At 41.5% G+C, this 20,156-nt stretch overlaps 1 protein-coding gene across 2 annotated transcripts; it reads right to left on the bottom strand.

Annotated features, from left to right (window-relative positions):
• Positions 1 to 901: 901 nt before the first annotated feature.
• Positions 902 to 19,036, bottom strand: pdpk1b (3-phosphoinositide dependent protein kinase 1b). Of its 2 annotated transcripts, none has more exons than XM_035405103.1 (14): positions 18,759 to 19,036; positions 10,398 to 10,673; positions 7,828 to 7,870; positions 7,096 to 7,233; positions 6,786 to 6,930; positions 6,514 to 6,611; positions 6,094 to 6,169; positions 5,873 to 5,941; positions 4,824 to 4,920; positions 4,279 to 4,452; positions 2,652 to 2,869; positions 2,118 to 2,175; positions 1,667 to 1,819; positions 902 to 1,442 (listed from the first exon to the last, which is right to left on the bottom strand). In XM_035405103.1, the coding sequence occupies exons 1-14, from the start codon at positions 18,780 to 18,782 to the stop codon at positions 1,329 to 1,331; spliced, it is 1,683 nt and encodes a 560-aa protein (XP_035260994.1). In that variant the 5' UTR covers positions 18,783 to 19,036; the 3' UTR covers positions 902 to 1,328. The 2 variants fall into 2 exon arrangements, with proteins under 2 accessions (XP_035260994.1, XP_035260995.1); XM_035405104.1 differs by lacking the exon at positions 18,759 to 19,036 and adding an exon at positions 10,999 to 11,221.
• Between the last annotated feature and the right edge of the window lie 1,120 nt (positions 19,037 to 20,156).

The raw sequence follows: 20,156 nt of genomic DNA on the forward strand, positions 1-20,156 counted from the left end.
ACATTTATGCCTTTGTAAACTGGGCGTGAAGTGAACTGTACAGGTCAAAAACATCATCATCTAAAAGTGGCAAAGGTGTCAAGCTGCACTTCTACCGAAGAGTTCTGCTGCGATTGCTTCCTAGTAATAGTAGTAATAATTCTGTTGAACAGTACACTTCTATACTAGAGCTGTTTTACACATGGTGGACAGCATATGATTTCATTCTTGGACAGAATCTCAATATTAACATGCTGTCCAAAACAAAAACAATAGTTTGATTATAAACTGCAGTTAAAAATGCCAGTTACTGGCATAAGTACAGCTAAATCTTTTATGTATGTGATCTATGGTTGTCAACTCAGTCAAAATACCCATCTTAACTTTAGTCAACTACTTTCAGCAACAGATCTGTGATGCCCCCGTGTCTTTTGAAAAACACAACGGGCCAAATTACAGGATTTGCAATTTTCAACTGGTCATGCAGGGAGACTACGCAAGTATTGTGGTGAACAAAATTACAAGCGAGTTACGCGTTTTTTTTTTTTTTTTTTGCACTTGCATTTTTGTTTGTATTTTTATAGCATTAATGACAGAAAATTGTCAGTCTACCCAGAACCCCTACTTAAGCACAGACACCTATGCTAAATGTTAAGTACCACTGTAAACCTGTGATCATTTCTAAAACCAAAATGAAGTGAGCCATCGCGGACTGGACTGCAAGCTGCGGATACTGAAAAAAGCCAGAAAAGAGGAAGGGAAAGAACACAGGAAAACATACTGTATGCTCGTTTCTCTGTTTACAGCTCCTTGACAGCCGTGATTACAAAATGAGAAGTCACAGAAATAAAGTCCCCTGTCCCCAACCCCCCCCACTCCCCCCGCCCCCCCCTCCACTCCCCAACCAGGACTGTGCTCTACATTTTCTGGGTGCGTGTACGCGTGGAGCTCTACTTTAATCCAAAAAAAGCAGTCGACACACAAGGCCGCTTCTTTTCGTTTTTTTTCCTCTCGCGGTTTTCCGGAGATGGAGAGCAGAGATGCACGACAGCTGAATCTTCGTTTGCACGTGACGCTACGCATTTGAAGCTCGGATAGCACAGAGAACAAGCAAAGCAACCCTGAACGCCACTTATGTCTGTTTTTGTCCTATTTTTGTAGTTGTTTTTTTCTTTCTTTCTTTTTAATTACAGAAGGAAAACAAAGTGAAGAAGCCAGCCTTAAAAGAGGTGTTAAAACCGTGGTGCTGATGGGCACTAGGGCAAGATGGTTCTGAACTGACGAGCCTCAGGCGCGGAAGGGGAGGTCCGGCCGTAGCGGGAGCTAGTCAGCCCTCCAGGGCGCCAGGCCTACACGCCAGTGTTCTGGTGCTTGTGGTAAATCTTCCGCCACACTTCTTGAATCTTCTTGCACCATTTGTCAGCATTTCCACTAGGGTCCATTAGATAATATGTCCTGTTGGGCTGCGGGGGAAGAAAACAAAGAATTAAACGTGAGCGTTTAAGATTTTAAGTCTCTCTTTTCAGAATCACTCGCTTCTTGCAGTCCACGTATTGTGCTACCGCGAGGGGAGGCCTTCTCCAAACAAAATGGACATGCATTTTGTACACATCCTTCAATTAAAGTCATTAGCTGCCATATGCACCGCGGCCCTTTGACCCAAACGGCATCTGTATCTATAAATTACCGTGTGAACAAAGAACGTCTTGAAGTTTTTCGCCTCGGGGCGCAGCTCTGGGGACCAGGGGATCTCCCCTTTCAGGACCTTGTTGACCGGGTCCACGTAGTAAAGGTGGGGCCCCTCCGTCAGGAGCAGCTGACGACGGCGAGCAAACAGCCCCTGTCATAGACACAATGAAATGGAAATGAAATAAAAACAGCTCATTGCCAAGAGTAGACAGGAGGAGGCTGGTTGTATACAATGCTGTCCTCTATGCAATTATACGTGATGTACACCAGAGGGAGCTATGCTGAGTTCAAATAAGACAGGATACAAAAAGCTGCAACAATTCTGTACCCATTTGGAGTAATCTCACTCACACTGACAGCTATTACAAGGAACCACACCAAGTTGGAAAATTGAACTCAGGTTTATGAATGTGAATTTAAATTCAACCCTCGACTGCATATCCACATACCTTCCGTTTGTCCACTGGCCCCATCTTGAGTATTAAATTATTTTCTACGAATTGGTGCCTGTGCAAAAAAAGTAAAAGACAGTTACAATGAGAAATATATTAATAAAGTGCACAATAGCCTGATAACGCAGTAGGGGTGTACCAGCTTTTTGAAAAAAACAAAACAAAAAAAAACAAACAAAAAATTAGAAACCAATACAAATCAAGGAAACAACAAAAATATATCAAATATGCAATATAAAAATGAAATATACAGCAAGGAGTTCCATTAAAAGCAGTTGTAAGAGTAAATATAGTTCTGAAATTTCAACTAGATGGAAGAAAGATGAAATGAAAATGAAATGAAATTCTAAGCACAAACGCAAGTTGTGAATGCCAACAACAACTACTGGCTATTATGCTGACATTAAGTGAGTGAGACAAAGGTGGTGATCAATCAACTCTTCTGGCACAGGATGCACAAGAGCGTTTTCCCAGACCCTAACCCTCACCATCTCCTCGGGCGAGGGGGGGGGGGGGGGGGTCAGGACGTACCAGGGGTTTCCATTGCTCTGCTTCTCCAGCAGAAGCTGTTTCTCCTCATTAGAGAACTGCAGGTCCAGCTCGAAGGAGTTGTTGTCCAGGTCGTGGATGTACTGCTCGATGTTGCTGCTGGACCTCTGAGGAGGAGTCGACTCTTGTACAGACAGGGAGTGTGAGGAGCTGGACTGGGCCACCTGCATGCTGCTGAACTGGCTGAGGAGGTCATCGTACTGCAGGGGCACAAGGGCACAAAGACCTCCATCTCCATACAGCATCTCCTTTAAAAAGCAGAGCTGCCCAACCCTGTCCCTGGAGATCTACCACCCGGTAGGTCTTCATTTCAACCCTAATTTGGCACACCTGGTTCTACTAATTAGCAGCTGAATGAGATTTCTAGCTGTTGAATGAGGTGTGCTTTGTTAGAGCTGGAGTGAAAAGCTACAGGACAGTGATCTCCAGGAACAGAGTTGGGCAGCCCTGCCTTAAAGAATACATAGAGTGATTTTCTAATAATTTAAAAGTCAGGCCAAGTGCTTGCTTGGATGAACCAGTTCTTCACACCACAGACTTGCAGTTCTTTTCGTAGCAGACAGGAACATTTGTCAAACAGTCAAAATGAATGTGATTACAAATTTAATAAACAGATGAACACAAACTGAAAGATTAGATATCTAAATATTTTCCAAAATAACACAATAGTAACCTACCTTGATGTTATTCTACATAATGTACCAGTAAACGCAATGCGTAAATTAAAATGTCTGAAAGCCAGTGGCATTTACGCTCCCTCCTATGACCCAAATTAATAAGTGCCTTTTGGTCTCTAAACACTCTAGTTTGACATGTGCTTGAGGAATCTAGCTAAAAGCTTTAGTTAGAGTTAATTGTCAGTTGGTCGATTTTATATTGCTATACGGTTGTGCTAATTGTAAAAATAAATCTACGAATAAGAGCAAAGACAGTAAATTATATCTGTGGTACAGACTGGCAGCATTTCCAGTCTCAAGTCTGGCCCTTAATATTTGAAGGGTCAGCTGCAATGAGCAATGCCAAGCAAGTCTTTTTTTAATGACTTTTTTTAATCCCGCCCTTTTTTCCCAATTTGGAATGGCCAAATATATGTACATATCAGCGCTGACTGTTTCAACTTCCACTTTTCAAATGACTATAGACAGAGGAAAGCACAGACGAGCATCTCTCCTCTGAAACGCCTCCGTTTCTTATCACACAACAGTCCGGCTCACACATACATGAGTCAGAGGAAGACACTTCATGTGCAGGCTCAGTCGGTGGACTTGCATGCATGGGACTCGACCAGTTGGGGTCACTAGTGAGCGATGAGCCAGCTGAACCGCCACCGCCACCCCCCCCCCCCCCCTCCCCCCAATCCCTGGGTGTCGCTAAAGCCGACTGTTTGTCACCCTGCAGGGCTGTGAGCCACAGTCGCTACTCAGACGGTTTGGATTCGCGTAAATCGTGTTGAAAGAGGAACAACATTCAAAACAAACCGCTCGACCAATCGCTGACATGTTGCGCTTTGTAGTGTGGCGACACAACTTTGTTTTCATGTATTGCGAAACGACCTGAAGCAACGGCGGAGCCGTTGTTTGGGTTTCGAAGCGAGGACAAGCGAGCTCACGTTTCCATAGCAGTCCTCGTCATCCTCAGACATGGCGGGCAGGTAGGGGGTGAGTTTGGGGGGCGTCTGCAGGTCGAGGTTCTCCCAAGAGATGGTCTCAAAGAAAGGGTGGGCCTTCAGGGGGTCGTAGCCGCCCATCTCCTCACAGCCTATCCGGTTGGCCGGGTCCAAGGACTGAAGTGAAGACAAAAGCAGCATCATCCCAGTGTACACGCTCCAGGGCAGATGGACAGAGGGACACTATTTACGCAACAGAGTCGCACCACAAACCAAAACAAACAGGCAGTTGTTTTTACTTAGAATTTTCTATGAACTAAGAAATAAACAGAGCTGTAACAGATCACCCGATATGGATGTATACACCCTCAAATTAAAGCTGACGGTTTGCAGTTTAACCGCATATTCATTGTTTTATTTCAAATCCATTGTGCTGGAATACAGAACCAAAACAACAAAAATTGTATCACTGTCGAAATACTCATGCACTGCACTGTAGTTAAGATTACATTTTTAAAGTTTGCTTTTAAACACTTAAAATGGCTTACCAAAAGCTGAGTGACAAGATCCTTTGCTTTAGGGAAGAATTTCTCTGGGAACTCATATTCCAGCCTTATTATCTTCTGAAATATTAGGTACTCATTCCTGTTTACAGAGACAAAAAATCTCATCAACATTTTGTAAAATCTCCATTACAACTCTCTTTCAGAGTCTCAAACATCTCCCAATAAAACAATAAGGTTCAGAACACCCAGAAAAAAAAAACAGATTTTGCATTTAACAAGGTGTGAAATCTTGCCTCATTCTGTACCATCATTTACCATTCCATTCAAATGTGTAATGCATGACTCATCTATATGAGGAGCTATGTAAATGGAATCACTACCTAACCATCAAACAAGTCCTACATATTTTTCCAGTTAATTTTATTTGCATTGCGAATGCCAGTTCCATGCCATTTAAAAAATATTTTTAAAATATCAATTCATATCCTTTATTTTACAATTCAGAAGTGCCAGCCCAATCCACGGGCCTGGGCCTGGCCCTGTATCATAATGTCCTCCACCAATTTCAGACCAACATGCAAGTCTACTCCCTCCCTCACTGCAGTAAACAAGCTAAGGAATAACTGTCACGTGCAGAGGGAACAGCGGCATATGCCACAGAACTAAAATAGTTAGGAAGGCAATCGTCAGTCCATTCAGATTCAAGGAGCATCCTCCTTCCAATAGCACATAGAACATTCAGAGACACATGCCTGCTGCATCACTGGTCTCTTCTCTCGACTGTTTTCACAGGGGCTACATGCTGATTTGCCAGGCACAGCTTAACTGTAAAACAGTTTGACCATGTGACTGGGGTTTCTCTGGCTCTTTGAGTACGCTTTACACAAACAAGTTACAAACACAACCCATTGCTTCCTGTTATTTCAGTGTTTTTGACAAGTTCTTTTTTCTCTTTTTGCTTCTCTAAATAACAGTCAGGTCAAAGCAGCAGAGGCAAGGTTGAAATTAGAGGAAGAACCGAGATGGCAGCTACCAAACTAAAGGACAAATAAACAAAGAGATGTGAGGGTCTGTATTGGATTTGCACTCACCCAGCTCTAAATGGTGGTAAGCCTGCCACCAACTGGTAGATAATACAACCTAAGGCCCAGAGGTCAGAGCTAAAAAAAACACAGAACAAGGCAGAAATGAGAGATTACAAGCTTTTCATCCCAGAGATTTGCTCAGGAAATGCATACATATCCATACAAGACATTTCGTAAGGTTGGGATTCTGGGGTGGTGTTGCAACAGCTAAAATATCCTGGAATTACCTTTTGCAGGCAGATCTCTCTATCAGCAGTTCGGGGGAAACGTACTGTGCAGTTCCTACAAACGAGTTTGCTCTTGCTGCAAAAAATAACAACATGATTACAATCAGACACTCTCAATGAAAGCTTGATCCCATCTTTCCTCAAGAATATCACAAGGCAAAAAGGAACAAGAGTGAAAGAGAGCAAACAAACACAAACGAGCCTGCCACTGCATGACAACAAAAGGAGAATCTGTGTGTAGCGTTTTACTATTCTCCGAGTCTAGGACTAGATATGGATCTTTAAAGGGCAAGCAGCACATTGCTAAAAGCCCAGGGGTTGTTAAGTTTCATGATGACAGGGGGATGTATAAACACAGCAAAATGAATAGCAGCAAACAGGACAGCAAAGGGTGTGGCAACACGAAAGCTGTGGCCTTACCTTGATTTCTATCGGAAGGCAGCTGTTTTGCTGTTCCAAAATCTGTTATCTGGACGTGCATGTCCTCACTCAGTAAAATATTCTCTGGTTTAAGGTCCCTGAAAGAAAAACACTTTCAGAAATCTACGTAATGACCTCCATTGGCAGGATGCTTCTGGATTGCATGAGCATTTATGACAGTAGCACAATTTAAAATATTTATGAGACTGTGGGAACAAAATGTGGGTGCTGTCCACACAAAAAGCATGACATCACCACTTGACAAGGCTTACCTGTGAATTATCCCCTTTGCATGCAAATATTCAAGTGCACAAACTATTTCAGCCGAGTAGAATCTAGTACACGTTTCATCGAATGAACCTATTTTGCGAATGTATTTAAGCAGCTCTCCGTTTTTAGCGTAGCTAAGGCCAAAATCTGAGTCACAGCCGTAAAGGGAAAAAGACTGAAAAAACAAAGTACTGCACATGCTCACATCCAATTAAAGTAACAATGTTTGTATTACAGTAACAATGCAGTGATGTCAGATCTCTGCAGGTTATCTGTGACCTGGATCACTTCTGTCATAATGTGAAAGGATACACAGCTTCTCGTCATCTTGAAATGTGAAGTAGAGTTTGACAAAGAATGGGTGATCTAGGATGGACATGACATCTCGTTCTCTTTTCACATATTGCGCCTTGTTCTCCTTCATGATATGCCTTTTCTCCAGGATTTTAACTGAAGGGCAGACAGACGAAGGGAATTAATATACATATTTCACAGATAAGTCACAATGTTTTTTATGCACTATAACAGTGGTTCTCAACCTTTTTGCCCCCAAGGCCCCCCGTGTCCATGGAAATATTCCAGGACCACCCCCCCCCCCCCCATTTTTGTAATCCTCAAATATTTACAAAGCAAAAATCTTCTTTTTCCTTTTCCCCATTCATAGTAAACAAATGAGTCTGACATCTACAGAAATTAAAAAGGTCATATTTTATATACTATTAATTTCTTGCTTTGTATTATTTGTTTAGTTGAATAATTACTCATGACTTGATGTTTTGTGATTGAAGCTTTCAATAATGTTCTATCATCTCAGGGCCCCCCTGGCAGCTCCCTAGGGGCCCCTTTTGGGCCCGGCTCCCCTGTTGAGAACCACTGCACTACAATATCATGACTATAACTGCAAGACTGAAGATTAGTTTGACTGAAGTTTCCAAATTCATATCCCACCCCCCCACACACACACACACACACACTGAGTGAAGGAATATAAATAGAATTTTACATAGCAGCCTACCTCTGCATTCACTAATATTGAGTACTTACTTGCATATTCCTTTCCCGTTGACTGTTCTCTTGCCAGTACAACCTATCAAATATTATAACTTGGTTAGTCATATGTAGAGCTCAAGCCACCAAACAAATATGCCACACGTAACTGAAACAAACATTGTTTATAATAGAAACACAAATATTGAGGAAAAAAATCTTACATCATCACCCAATCTCAAAACCATTCATGTCCATGGCCATCTTATTAGACACAAGACTACCACAGAAGGTAGTCTTGTGTCTAATAAGATGACCATGGCTTATTTTGCATCAATTTACTGGTTTACAGTTCACAGACCTGCCAACCTCAGGGAAATATTTTGAGTACCACAATAGTCAGTGTAATGCTTCGTTCACATGCTTTCACACCACTTCTCTTTGCACGCACACACGTACACACAAGCCTTTCATAATAAGTGATCAGGCAAAATTGTATAATTTGACCTGATTCTAAAATATCACTTGCACTGCACTGGGCTATATTATGATATACTTGCAAGTCAAAAGTTTGAGTACACCTGCTTAAAACAATTTTTTCATGATTAATATTTTATTATATGATATGTTTGCTTATACAAACTGATAACCGTTAGTGAATTGCATTAAATTATTTAATAAAAATGGAAATAATTTATTTTGTATATTGTAACATATGTTTTCATTTTCAGGTATTTACAGAAACTTATGTTGTAATGTAAAAAAAACTTATGTTGTGATGTAAAACACTCAATTCTGAATAAAACCAAATTTCTGTTCATGATTTCCATTTTTATTTAATAATTAAATAATTGAATCAGCTTATATAGGCACACATCATATAGGCCTAATGAAAAAAAGTATTCAATTGAAAAATTATCTAGGAATGTAGGCTTTTGTAACTAGAGGTTTAGCTAAATTATTACCTGAAGCTCCAAGGTGGCTAATGTCAAAATCATAATTACACAATGTGCAAAATGCATGGTGCGGAGGGGCGGAGGCACGGCCATTGCTCCTGATATTTTGCGAGGAACTTCTGGGGAGCATGGACTCACTTCTTTTTAGTAGGTCTGCTGCTCTCTCTCTCCTTGTTAGTATTCTCGTCATCTGACGTCATTATTATTTTCTAACTGCAAGGCTGGTCGGGTGACTGGCTGCAATAACATGAATTATTTGCTACGTTAGCAGTCTTTAGTCAAACGCCTTGGCAATGGTCACTTTGCTCCAACAGAGCGTGCGCGATTCAAAGTTTGAACAGAGAGTCTTCGTAGCGTTTGAGTTACTGCAGCTAAATTACTCCATCAGTTATTCACACGTCTCGTAACGAGGCTAAATCGTATGCGAGCTACTACTACGGCTAACTATATACACAAATTTATCTCATTAGGATATACCCCTTGAAACGTATCATCTCGTAAAGTTACCGAACATGTTTTAACGTTTTATATGTTAACATTACGGTCACATTTTTGTGCTTGATTATTACTCCCCAGTTCCCATTTTACCTCAGCAATGCAGCGTGACGCCTCGGTGGATAATGAAGTACCGCTGCGTATCAGTGGATGTTGAGTGGGTCGGGGAGGGGTTACAGAACCACAAGCACAAGGTCGTAGCATCTGGTTCAATCCGAGGGATGTAGTTTAAATACCGAATAAATGTACGGTATTGATTTGTATTAACTGATTGTTTTCCGCAATTAAATTACAATAATATATATATATAGTTTTGTTTTTTGCGTAGTTTCAGCTGGCATTTCGTACCTGCGTATTTTGACCAAGAATTGCGTGGTTGGTACACAAAAATCGTGCAGGTTGGCAGGTCTGAGTTCATGCTTATATTAATAATTGGGGGGTAAACACACAACTGTATGATAGTTTTAAAGAAAAGCTAATACACATTTAAGCACATAATATGAAAAAAACAATTTAGCCAACATTTGCAACTAAAATGCCAAAAAAATACCCCTGTGGCTAATAGTATGTTGGTAAAACCAAACATAAATTAATTCCATTTCAACTTACTTCAACTAGAATTAAAAAAAAAATGAGATCACTTATTAGATATTTTTCCCATTAATTATGGCTGCACACACAGATTTCTTGTTTAGACCTACTGAATGCTATAGAGAGGGGTGAAGATCACTGGATATTAAGAAGAGAAGCCCCTTGCAGTCCGAACGACAGGTGCTTGTGGTCTTCCTTCCTTTCTGTGTTACTACTGTCACTTTTAATTTGCAATTCACATTCAAATAAAAGATGTGCAGTACATGATTGGAGTAAAAAAAAAAAAATATCTGCAATCGCTACCAGTGCACTTTTAGGATTAGGAGAATGTTGTTCAGATATGCAAGCCTATCACGTTTGATGTTGTATCGGTCACATACAGCCCTGCTCTGTAGAAACATCCTTTAAAATGTAAGTATCTTACTGCTAATAGCAAATGGTGGTTCTGCTTTCAAAGTTATGCCATGTAAAATCCATTAAAATCATGATAAAATCTCAGCCTTCCCCACCTCAATACCCCTAGTGGCAATCAAATACTCAAAGCAGGGAAGAAGCTGCTCTGACCAAAAAACCCCAACTACTCACAGTTGAGAAGGAGCCTTCTCCTAGAATCTTCCCAAATTTGAAGTCCTCCGGCCTCTTCTTGCGCGGCTGTATGGACTGCGGCAGAGGTTCGGCGCTCTTGTCAGCAGTCTTGGGGGAGGCCCTGGACTCGGTGGTGGGGCCCTCCATGCTGGGACAGTGGCTGCTACTTGCGCCCGGGACAGCAAGCGGCGAGCTGGAGTCTGGGTGATTTACTACCATTGATGGATGTGGGCAGGAACAGACGACAACGCTGGATTGAATGGGAACAGCATCATACTGCAGAGAGCAGAGAGAAAACGAGGGAGGATTGAATGCCATGTCACACCGGCGGACCTGAGAGCGGAGAGGAAGGCAACTGAGCCAAAGAACAGGCAGGAACCGATCAGCAGAAGCCGCGCTTCAGTGAGGAGAGAGACTCTGACTGTACCTCACATCCTTTCAAGGGTTACTCCAGGTTGGGATGTGTTACTCCAGTGAGATTACATGGGAACAAAGACACAGGACAGTCTTGACCAACAAAACTCACATTCTTGTACTTCTTGGATGTCATCATCAAAAAAAAAGGGTGTCTATATTTCATGTCCTCTGGCGAATTCCTTACCTTCACATAATGAAGGCTTGTTGCGTCATGTTGCTTTCTTAAAAATATGAGCCCATTTTCTTGCAGCGCTGCGTTTATAGTTATGATTATGATACAATTACCGATTGAAAGAAACGACACTTCATTTAGAGAAAAAAAAACAAAAAACAACCGGGGCAAAAAAACACAAACATATCGCAGAAAATTGAACTGACAGGTTCAGCATCCAGTTTTACTAGGCACTGTGAGGCTGGTACTTTCCAGACACCTGTCGCAGAAGGCACCGCTCCGTCAACAGGATAGCAAAACACTGCCAACCACAGAAACCGTCCGGGTCTGCCCCTTTGCAAACAAACTCATCCGTGTGAAAACAGCTTTCACCAAAGACAACACAACATTGTCTGACTGTTTAGTTTAAAACACGCTGACTACCAACAATGGCCTAACTGCATATAACAACACCAATGAAGTCACTCTTTCGCTCGTCGGAAAGGCACTCGGAGCACTTTATTTACTATGAAACGAGCTCATTTTCCGCGGGAAGTAGATATAAATACGTTTTTAAAGAATCCCGATTCAATTTAATAACAGGGAAATTCATAAGATTACAGTCAAGTTCAACATCAGTGCTTAACGGAGGTACATATTAATTCTGGAACACTGAAGATCTAAAACCCATCGTTCAGATTTATGTGAGTAAGTGAGAATTGGGCTGGGATTAGGATTTCATCAAGGGTTTAGTAAGTGTTTGACAAGTGAAAATGGTCAAATGTAGAGAAAATGATACTTGATAAAAAACTAAATAAAAAAATCAATTTCCACGGTTGCGCAGCTAAATTACCACTTGCACCTGAAAAGTATGCAGCAGTCATTACCAGCTAGCTATTTAGTAAAAGTAACATACATGCCCAGCAACTCTGAAAACAATAGTTCTTAATCTAAAATACCCTAAAGTTAGCCGCAAGACAAGCATTTGTAAACCAGCTAACAATATACAGAGAGTAAACCAGTAAATATCTGGTTACTCTTTCACTTCATAAATTCAAACATAACCAGCCCATACTGTGAATCAAGTAGCCTATATTCAAAAGTTTTGTAAACCACCACTATACCTACTTGGCATAGTACACAGGCTTAGGGCTAATGTTCACTTTTGAGCTTACTGGGAAGAGGATGAAAAGCATGTCTGTTTAAATGTCCAGACGTGACTATCATGCGGTACAGACGATCAATGGGCAAAAAAATCTTACATATTGTAAATGGGAGGAACCCCTTAGAATGGGGGGGGGGGGGAGTAGGCCTAAACATTTCAAGACTGCATAAAAAGAAACCGTATGCTTTGAGCGAGGGATGGCCTCTACTGCCCCTGGGCTGGATGCTGTTGCTATGAGTCATGCTTTATATCCCAGCCAAGTATCATTATTAATCTTGTGCATGTGCTCTACATTTTCTGAAACGTATACTCTCCCTTCAAAAAAAACACAACAAATTTTTAAAAAACAAAAAACAAAAAAAACCTAACACTTTCCTGCTGGCCAGACACTTCTGCAATAGGCTAAATCAGTGGTGCCATGGCAACAGGAATAATATGACTGCTGAAACCAGACAGAATGGTTTTACTTCTGCCAAGAAAATGCTAATGTTCAAAATACAGGCTGACTGCTACAGTACAGACACTGTACACAACACAGATATACATCCTGTGTAGTATTTTACCAAAGTATTTTCTTTGAAGATGTAAAGATACCAAAACCACGTCATGACTTGCTATTAAATGCACATGTACTGAACAAGTGAGTTGATCAGAGCGGTAGCAATAAAAAAGTTTTTCTCCCTAGTACTGCTACTCATCCGTATAAAAGATGCAGGAGGTTTATTCTGATTTCTGGAGTGCTCCAACTGAGTGTGGTCTAGCTGATGCTGAACTGTACATAGGCTCATTTCATATGTGATGCGGGGCAGCCCAGTGAGACCAGCATGGACAAGAATCACTTTCTAAAACACTGAAGAAAAGGCCTTCAATTAAACCTTCAGTGAAAAGACATTCTTTCAAAACTTCATACATTTTCATAGGTGAAACACTTTGGCTGCCAGTTCACTGAAAACAAGGACGGTCAAGCCATCTCCGATTTTCACCGTGAAGTCTATTCCGCGCTGGCCAGGTAAAAAGAAAGGCAGGACTTTAATGAGCACGAACAAAGCCCCAGAAAAATCACATGGTTCAACAAAAACATTTATTCATTTTTACAGGAAACATCCCACATAGAAAATAAAAGGCCATGCTGGGCGAACACCTGCGCGAGGCTCGAGTCATAACACACACTGCTGCAGAATGCCTGACAGCGCTAAGCGCTCACACCCCCATTTTCCCTCCGCACCCGTTCTGTCCTGCTCAACGCTCGCCGTCCGCTAGCTCTGAGCCGCGCAGCTACGGTAAGGACAGCACGCCTGGCGCGGTTCAGAGGAGCCGCCGCAGAGAAGAGAGGCGGGAGATGGCTGCTGGAACCTTCCCTCTGTGGGCAAACCTATGGCCAATCATGCGCCAATGAACAAGACTCCAGTGAGTAAAAAAATTAATAATAAACTACGGATTTAAAAAAGAAGCTTAATTTGTAATTATTCTGTTTATTTTGCTCCTGACATTATGTACCTATCACTGCTGGCCTGGCCAATTTGGGGTCATGGATGATTACCTGTAGAGCACAGGTTCAGTGGTTACTCTAACATTTACAGCTGGCCACCATTTCCATTTTAAGTCTTTCTTTACATTCTTAGAACCAGATGACACAGAGAAAGGATAGTGTTCAATTTTCATGCTTACATGGGCCAAAAACCTTCTTGACTAGCCGAACAGAACACTTAATAGAATCAATGTTCTATCTGCTTCTAATGTATGCAATTACATCAACTCATTGGAATGGAAATAATTCAGCAGATAAAAGAAAACAAACAATATCAGTTCATGAACACATGTATAACTAGTTACAATCACTTTAATCGCATGACTCTTTTTGAAAGCAAAGATTCTGTCCTTGATCTTATAACTTTCGCATACATCCAAAAGATAAAGCAATAACGTAAACAAGCAATTGTGTCAGATTTTACAGTGTAATGGTACAATTAAGATGGAAAACTATCAACGCAAATTCAAATCAGTAGGAAAACATGGCAGTTTGCGGTAATAAAACTACAGAAGGCACCATAAACAGTTCTTACATAAACCTCCATTTATAGCCTTTGAACAGATGAAAACAAGAGGTGATTATTGAAAGGGCCTATCAGAGACCTGTCACCTGTTCCTTGGGGCTGCTCGCAACCATCACTTGGGACTGTGTAAACAGGAGCGCTCCAGGACCTGTGCCCCGGAAAGGTCTTACACAAGGTCAGCTATGATTCACACTGACTACACAGACCAGCCCCGCGCACGCTGCAGGCACACAGAAAGAAACTGTTTTTTTTTTTTTGAATGGATTAGATCATTGTACTTTCCCGTTCTAACATGTTCTTAAAGAGAATGCCACGGTCTCTCTCAGAATTTGACTAAATAACAAACTCGCCTCTCTGGCTGCAGCCATGTTGTAAATGTCAGTCAGGCCTTGCGGAAAAAATTCCATTTGTATATTAATTCTGGATTAAAGGGGCTTTGAAATGTGGTATGAAATGTGAATGACTAGCACATGCACAGCCGGGAGGGGGAAAAGTTTCAGCGATTCTTTCTCTGCCCTCTGCGACACAGCTGTCATCATATCACAACAATCAGTAAGAAAGTACAAAAACACGACAGTGGCAATCGTGAGGAATTACGCCTCCACAAAGCAACTTGGACTGCACCTTTATGTGGAATTTAGCAAGTACTGCACGCTGCACTAAAAACAAATTAAGAAAGACAATAAAGTTGAGAGTCAAGTCACTGAGTCAGCTGTCCATATGTTTGTCCACACAAACAAGGAACCAGTTAAAAGCTATGCAGAATTTGCTCATCAAGAGAATGCACAAACTATACCCGTTTACATGTTGGTTTGTGGAGCTGATTAGTAAAAGATTATATAGTCAGTCTCAGCTTTAAAATACAACAGGTCTTAGTCTCAGCCAAGACTTCCCTGGCATTTAAGAAAGAACACCAAGCTCAATTAACATCTCATCTGTCTGAAAGGGTTCTGTTTTTATGCTTCTGGAAAACATACTGCAGAGGGTGACAGCGCACTCAGTGACACCCTCTGTCTCTGTGCAGTGGGGCCTGGAAATCGCATACGCTGCCCTCCCCTGACCCAAATATAGCCTCTGGGAGGCTGTGGTGACTTGAGCTGAAACGGAAACGAAGATGAGTTGGTCGCGAGCCAGTGGTGTCAGGCAACCGAACGGCGGTATCAAAGCGAGGCGGCTGGAAGTGCAGCCCGGCTGCTCGGAATTCCACACCGCTCAGCAGAGCCTCGCCGCCCAGCGCCGCTAGCCCCAGCGCCGCTAGCCCCAGCGCCGCTAGCCCCAGCGCCGCTGGCCCCTCCATGACGCACGGCCGGCCGGCTCCACGCTAACCCCGCTCTTTCTCCACAAAACTGCAAACTTCTGCCGAGGTCAGATGGCCCCGAGTCGCCACGGCCAGTTAACGCACACTTAGACATTTGCCTACCAAAATACATTAAAAAAAAAAAAAAAAAAACTCATTCAGTGGCTGCAGTGTCCTTTCAGCTCAGGTTTATTTTGCTGATTTTTGTCATGTTTTTTTCATCCATGTAAGTATCCTAGTGACATTTTGTATATGTTTTGTATTTATTTATTTGCACCATAAAAAATTAACAATAAAGACAATACTATATTTTTAAAAATGTGCTGGAGAGGTTTGAAAGCCAAGTGGACTTACAAAAATACCTCACTTCATAGGTTATTCAGAGACAACACAACCAAAAGCACTATTCCACCTTTGCTGTGCTCTCCCTGCTTAGCAGGGTATGACAACATACTGAGGGTGTGGTGCTTCAAGGTCTGAAGTGCCAAGGATTGGAATATAGGCTACTACTACGTGCAGCGTGTAACTGTAGCAAATTAGTTAGCAAGCACTGAAATTATTGGTTAACAGGAAGATAAATTATTGAAATACATAATCTTTCATGCGTTCATTTACTCAACAGTGATTAGTGGCAATTACATGTGGCTTGTTACCTAGCTACTGCAGTGTTGCGAAGCAAAGTGCACAGTCAGTAATTTACCTATCAAACAAACTGATCAGCACCTAATATGAGTAGCTAGCTAGCTGATACTAAAAAGTACTTCTATCTGGCTCACCATTAGGGGAAAGCCTTGGCCAGCTGCCATTCCAGATTAAACATGAACTAGATGAAAGGGTTCTCAGCCATGTCACAACAGCACCTGACTACACTCCAACAATACAAGGGGTTAATTCTGATGTCACTGACACAGTCAGAATGTGATCAATCTGACTAAAGAGAGTAGCTTCTCTGGCCACCTTAAATAAGTGTATGTTGCTTTTGTACACTGAGGAAAAGAACAGTTTGGAAGAAAACTTTCTCAAAAACAAATGGTTAGCCTCACACCATGGAGTAACTGAATTGGTACGTATATGGCTTAAAAGACGTCATCACAAGCTGACACAGGCCTACATTTTAAGTGACAAGTTCTGTTCCTGTAATTCTGAAACGTTTTCGCCTTTTCAGAAGAGGAAATAACCTAAATAAAATGAGTAACATTAAATAAATTACCCAATTATAATGGTCCATTTATTTGGTACAAGGTTTGTGACATTTCTTCATATAGCCTAAAATTTCCGCTGTGGTCTGCTCACAGGCTTCATTACTTACGTAAAACACTATCCTACAAGCATGTTCCCCAGGAACACACCCACAAAAAATAGTGACACTTATTTGCATTACAAATCTTGCTTAAATTTTTTTTGTCTTAAATGTAAAATACCACCTGTTCCAGTTCATTCACCAAACAATAGACCGACTCTGATAAGGAGCATTTGCTTTAGGACCATTCATAAGTATATATATCTTAACATGAATTCCTTCAGCTAAACTAGAATTATTAATTGGTCATTTAATATTTCAAGAAGCATATGTAACTTAAGTGGTTACTCATATTCACACAGTGGAATACTCCACGGCCAAAGAAGAGTAGGCTAACTGTACACATATCAAGAATATAAGGCATCGGGCACCTGTTGAATGTGCTCTAGAAGTGGTTTAACTGGGAGGAGATTTCTGGAGAGGGAGCCATCTGCAAGCAAAACTCAATGGAACCAATTTAATCCTCCTCATGGCCCTTCACAGTTTCTAACTTTCAGTCTCTTTTTGTGGGTGTATGGAGTAGAACATGATTTCTGGATGTCCAAGGAATTAAATGTGTCCTGGAATTAGCGGTTTCTTGCCATGTCCCTTTGCACATCACTAACACTTTTTAACCAACTTGTGTTACTGACTGTAATTCAAGTTTTAGTTCCAATACTGTGAATAGGCTACACCAAGGGGTAGAATATGAATACAGAAAGCAGATGACCTGAGACATATACCACTTTATTTGCACAAACCACATATGACTGTCATAACTACAAAAAGACACCATGAGTTCAATGTTAAGGCCTCAGTACTTCCAGTTAGCGACACTTCCTGACAATGACCATTCTAACTAGCTAGTGTTTCTGGGATCAAAACAACTGCAGTTAGCCAGCATTACGTTATCTCTTTCACACACATTTGATTATTTCAGGCAAATTTTCACCCTGTCACCACACATATCAGCTAACAAGTAAGACGTCGATGTTAATTTAATAACACGGTTAAAGCAATAAGGTCAACGTAACGTTACATAAACAATCCATAAACATTACATTTCAATCACTATTACGAACTGCCAACTGGTTAGTTGACTCGCTAACTTAGATGATAGCTAAAACATATCAATAGCTAGTTAGCCTAATACGGTCTAAAAACTTAGCCAACGTTTGCTAACCAAACATTTTGTCACCCAAACTACGGACACCTAGCTAGCCAAATTAGCTTGCGATAGCTAGTTACCATGCTCGCTAAAATATTGTATTCCAGAATTTTCCGATTCACAACAGCTAGCTAGCAAGCCAACACACCCCAAGGGCGATTCACATAGCAACTCGCATTTGGCCTTTCAATTCAACTGAGTATTTTGTTCTTCTTATCAAACGTATTCCTCGAACTCCAGTTCGGCAGCTAGCTAGCTACACAGATTGATGCAATATAATTTCGCTATATAGCAAGCAGTAGACAGATAGATAGAGTTAGCCATTACTGTCGTATAGTATGTTTGTGTTCTCTTTTTAATACAAACTTGAAATGGACAGGTAGTGAGCAAACTATCAACCGCCATGCTCACTTTGCGCAAAACCAGTCAGCTAGCTAGCTAGCTTAGAAGCTAGGATAAAACCGCTTAGCCGAATGTTTAAAGAAGCTAGCCAGTTAACTAGCTAATTGGCTATATATCTACCTCGCGCTACCACTGTATTAGTCATATAAAATGGGAAAGTTTATTTCAAGACTGATACAGTGTTACCGGGAGGTAGACAGATGTCTAATGTATACTGGCTAGCGCTAGCACGCTTACAGAAGTTAGCTAGTCAGCTAGCTTGCGCTAAATCAAGTGATCTCCAGCTTGCTAGCTAGCTAAGAAGTCCTTCTCGGGCACCCAGCTTAAAATGAGGGCCTAACGTACATTTCTTCTAACAACTGCTAAATTATCTTTCTGCTTGAATACTGGCTTCGAACAGGCAGTCAGGGAAACGTCGCAATACTCACAATTTGACTAGTGGTTCTTGCCATGGAAGTTTTCCACCAGTATTTATTTGGATTTAATAATTACAGAGCCTCCAGTAATGGCTGCCTCTGCGCCTTCATTTTCCAGCTGTGACGTCACTCCACAACAATGTTACCGCAACCGACTAGAGTGGATACTTCCCTGCATCCACCCCCTGGAAAGCACAGTGTTTTAGCACTGGACGTCCTCGCTGCCAATCAACCTAACGACCGTTTTTCGCCAGAGTTGGCAGAGTAGCGTTGAATGTTGCACAGTCACTCTTAACTTCAAGGCTGTCAGGTAATACTAGTCTGCGCAAGCTTTCGTAACTGAGGGGGCATGACGCTGCACGTTTACAAAATTTTTGTTTTCAGTTATTGAACAGTACATTTACAGATTATGCACCCGACGCTTCTTGTAATGTGTTACACACAAGAGGTTATTTTGCTCCTGTGAAACCTTTTGTGGCTGCATGTCCAATAGTTACATATCCTGCAGTCGCCTTCATTCATAGTCTATATCCGAATTCAGTAATGTTTGCCAAATGTGGTATAACCCCCCCCCCCCCCCCAATTTACCCATCTGGTATTAGGGGCTATGTGTGCATTACTATCAGTGCACTATGTAAGTTTGAAAAAACGAGCAAAAGAGAGGTAGATTTTGAACAAAACTCCCCCCCCCCCCAAAAAAAATAAACAAACAAAAAAAATCTTCCACTCCCTCCCCTTAGCTCTCCCTCCAAACGCATGCACGCGCGCTTGTCATAAGTAGAGGACAAGAGCGCTGGAAAGTAAAGTAGGGAGAATGAAGCACGTCATGCCTCATTCACAGGTAGTAACGTAAACAACGAACGTAGCTATAGTTTTTATAGCTGATTGTATTGAATCCCAAAGTTACTGGGGACGCATAGGTCAAGTAGCCATCACTAAACGCATATGGACCTGGAGTCTGCGATTTCCGTTTGAACAGAATAAGTAGCTATAAACATAGCTAGCTACATATAGCTACAAGATAACAGCTAACGTACATCCCAGCTATAGCATACAGTGGGCTAAACACATCAGCTAACTAGCTAACATTTTCTAGCTACGTCGGCTACACAGTTCAGCGCAATTACAAATTCCAACAGAAGTAGAACAAGCAAGATAATTGCCTGTCTAGCAGAAATAGGCTACTGTAAATTCAGCATCACTTTTGAAGCCCTTCAAGTCCCTGAGCTCTCGCTGACAACTGTTCAACCGTTCACTTTTGGTCTTAATCTTTTCGGTAGTCTTTCTTGTTTTTTATTTTTATCAGTATAAGCCACTGTAGTGAAAGGCGAGACTTGTAATTTTGGCATATATTTCTCTGACCTTTGTGTTGTTTTCCAGGCAGACAGCGCTGTGAACACGCAGCATGAT

Source organism: Anguilla anguilla, chromosome 2 (genome assembly GCF_013347855.1).
Source record: "Anguilla anguilla isolate fAngAng1 chromosome 2, fAngAng1.pri, whole genome shotgun sequence".
NCBI lineage: Eukaryota > Metazoa > Chordata > Actinopteri > Anguilliformes > Anguillidae > Anguilla > Anguilla anguilla.

Bases quoted from the DNA above. Each gene is read 5' to 3' on its own strand.
- pdpk1b (XM_035405103.1), bottom strand. From the start codon at position 18,782: ATGGCAAGAACCACTAGTCAAATT. The intron at 6,931-7,095 runs GTATCCTTTCAC...GCTGTGACTCAG, and splicing joins TCAAGATGACGAGAAGCTGT to ATTTTGGCCTTAGCTACGCT. The intron at 2,870-4,278 runs GTGAGCTCGCTT...GTGCCCCTGCAG, and splicing joins ACGAGGACTGCTATGGAAAC to TACGATGACCTCCTCAGCCA.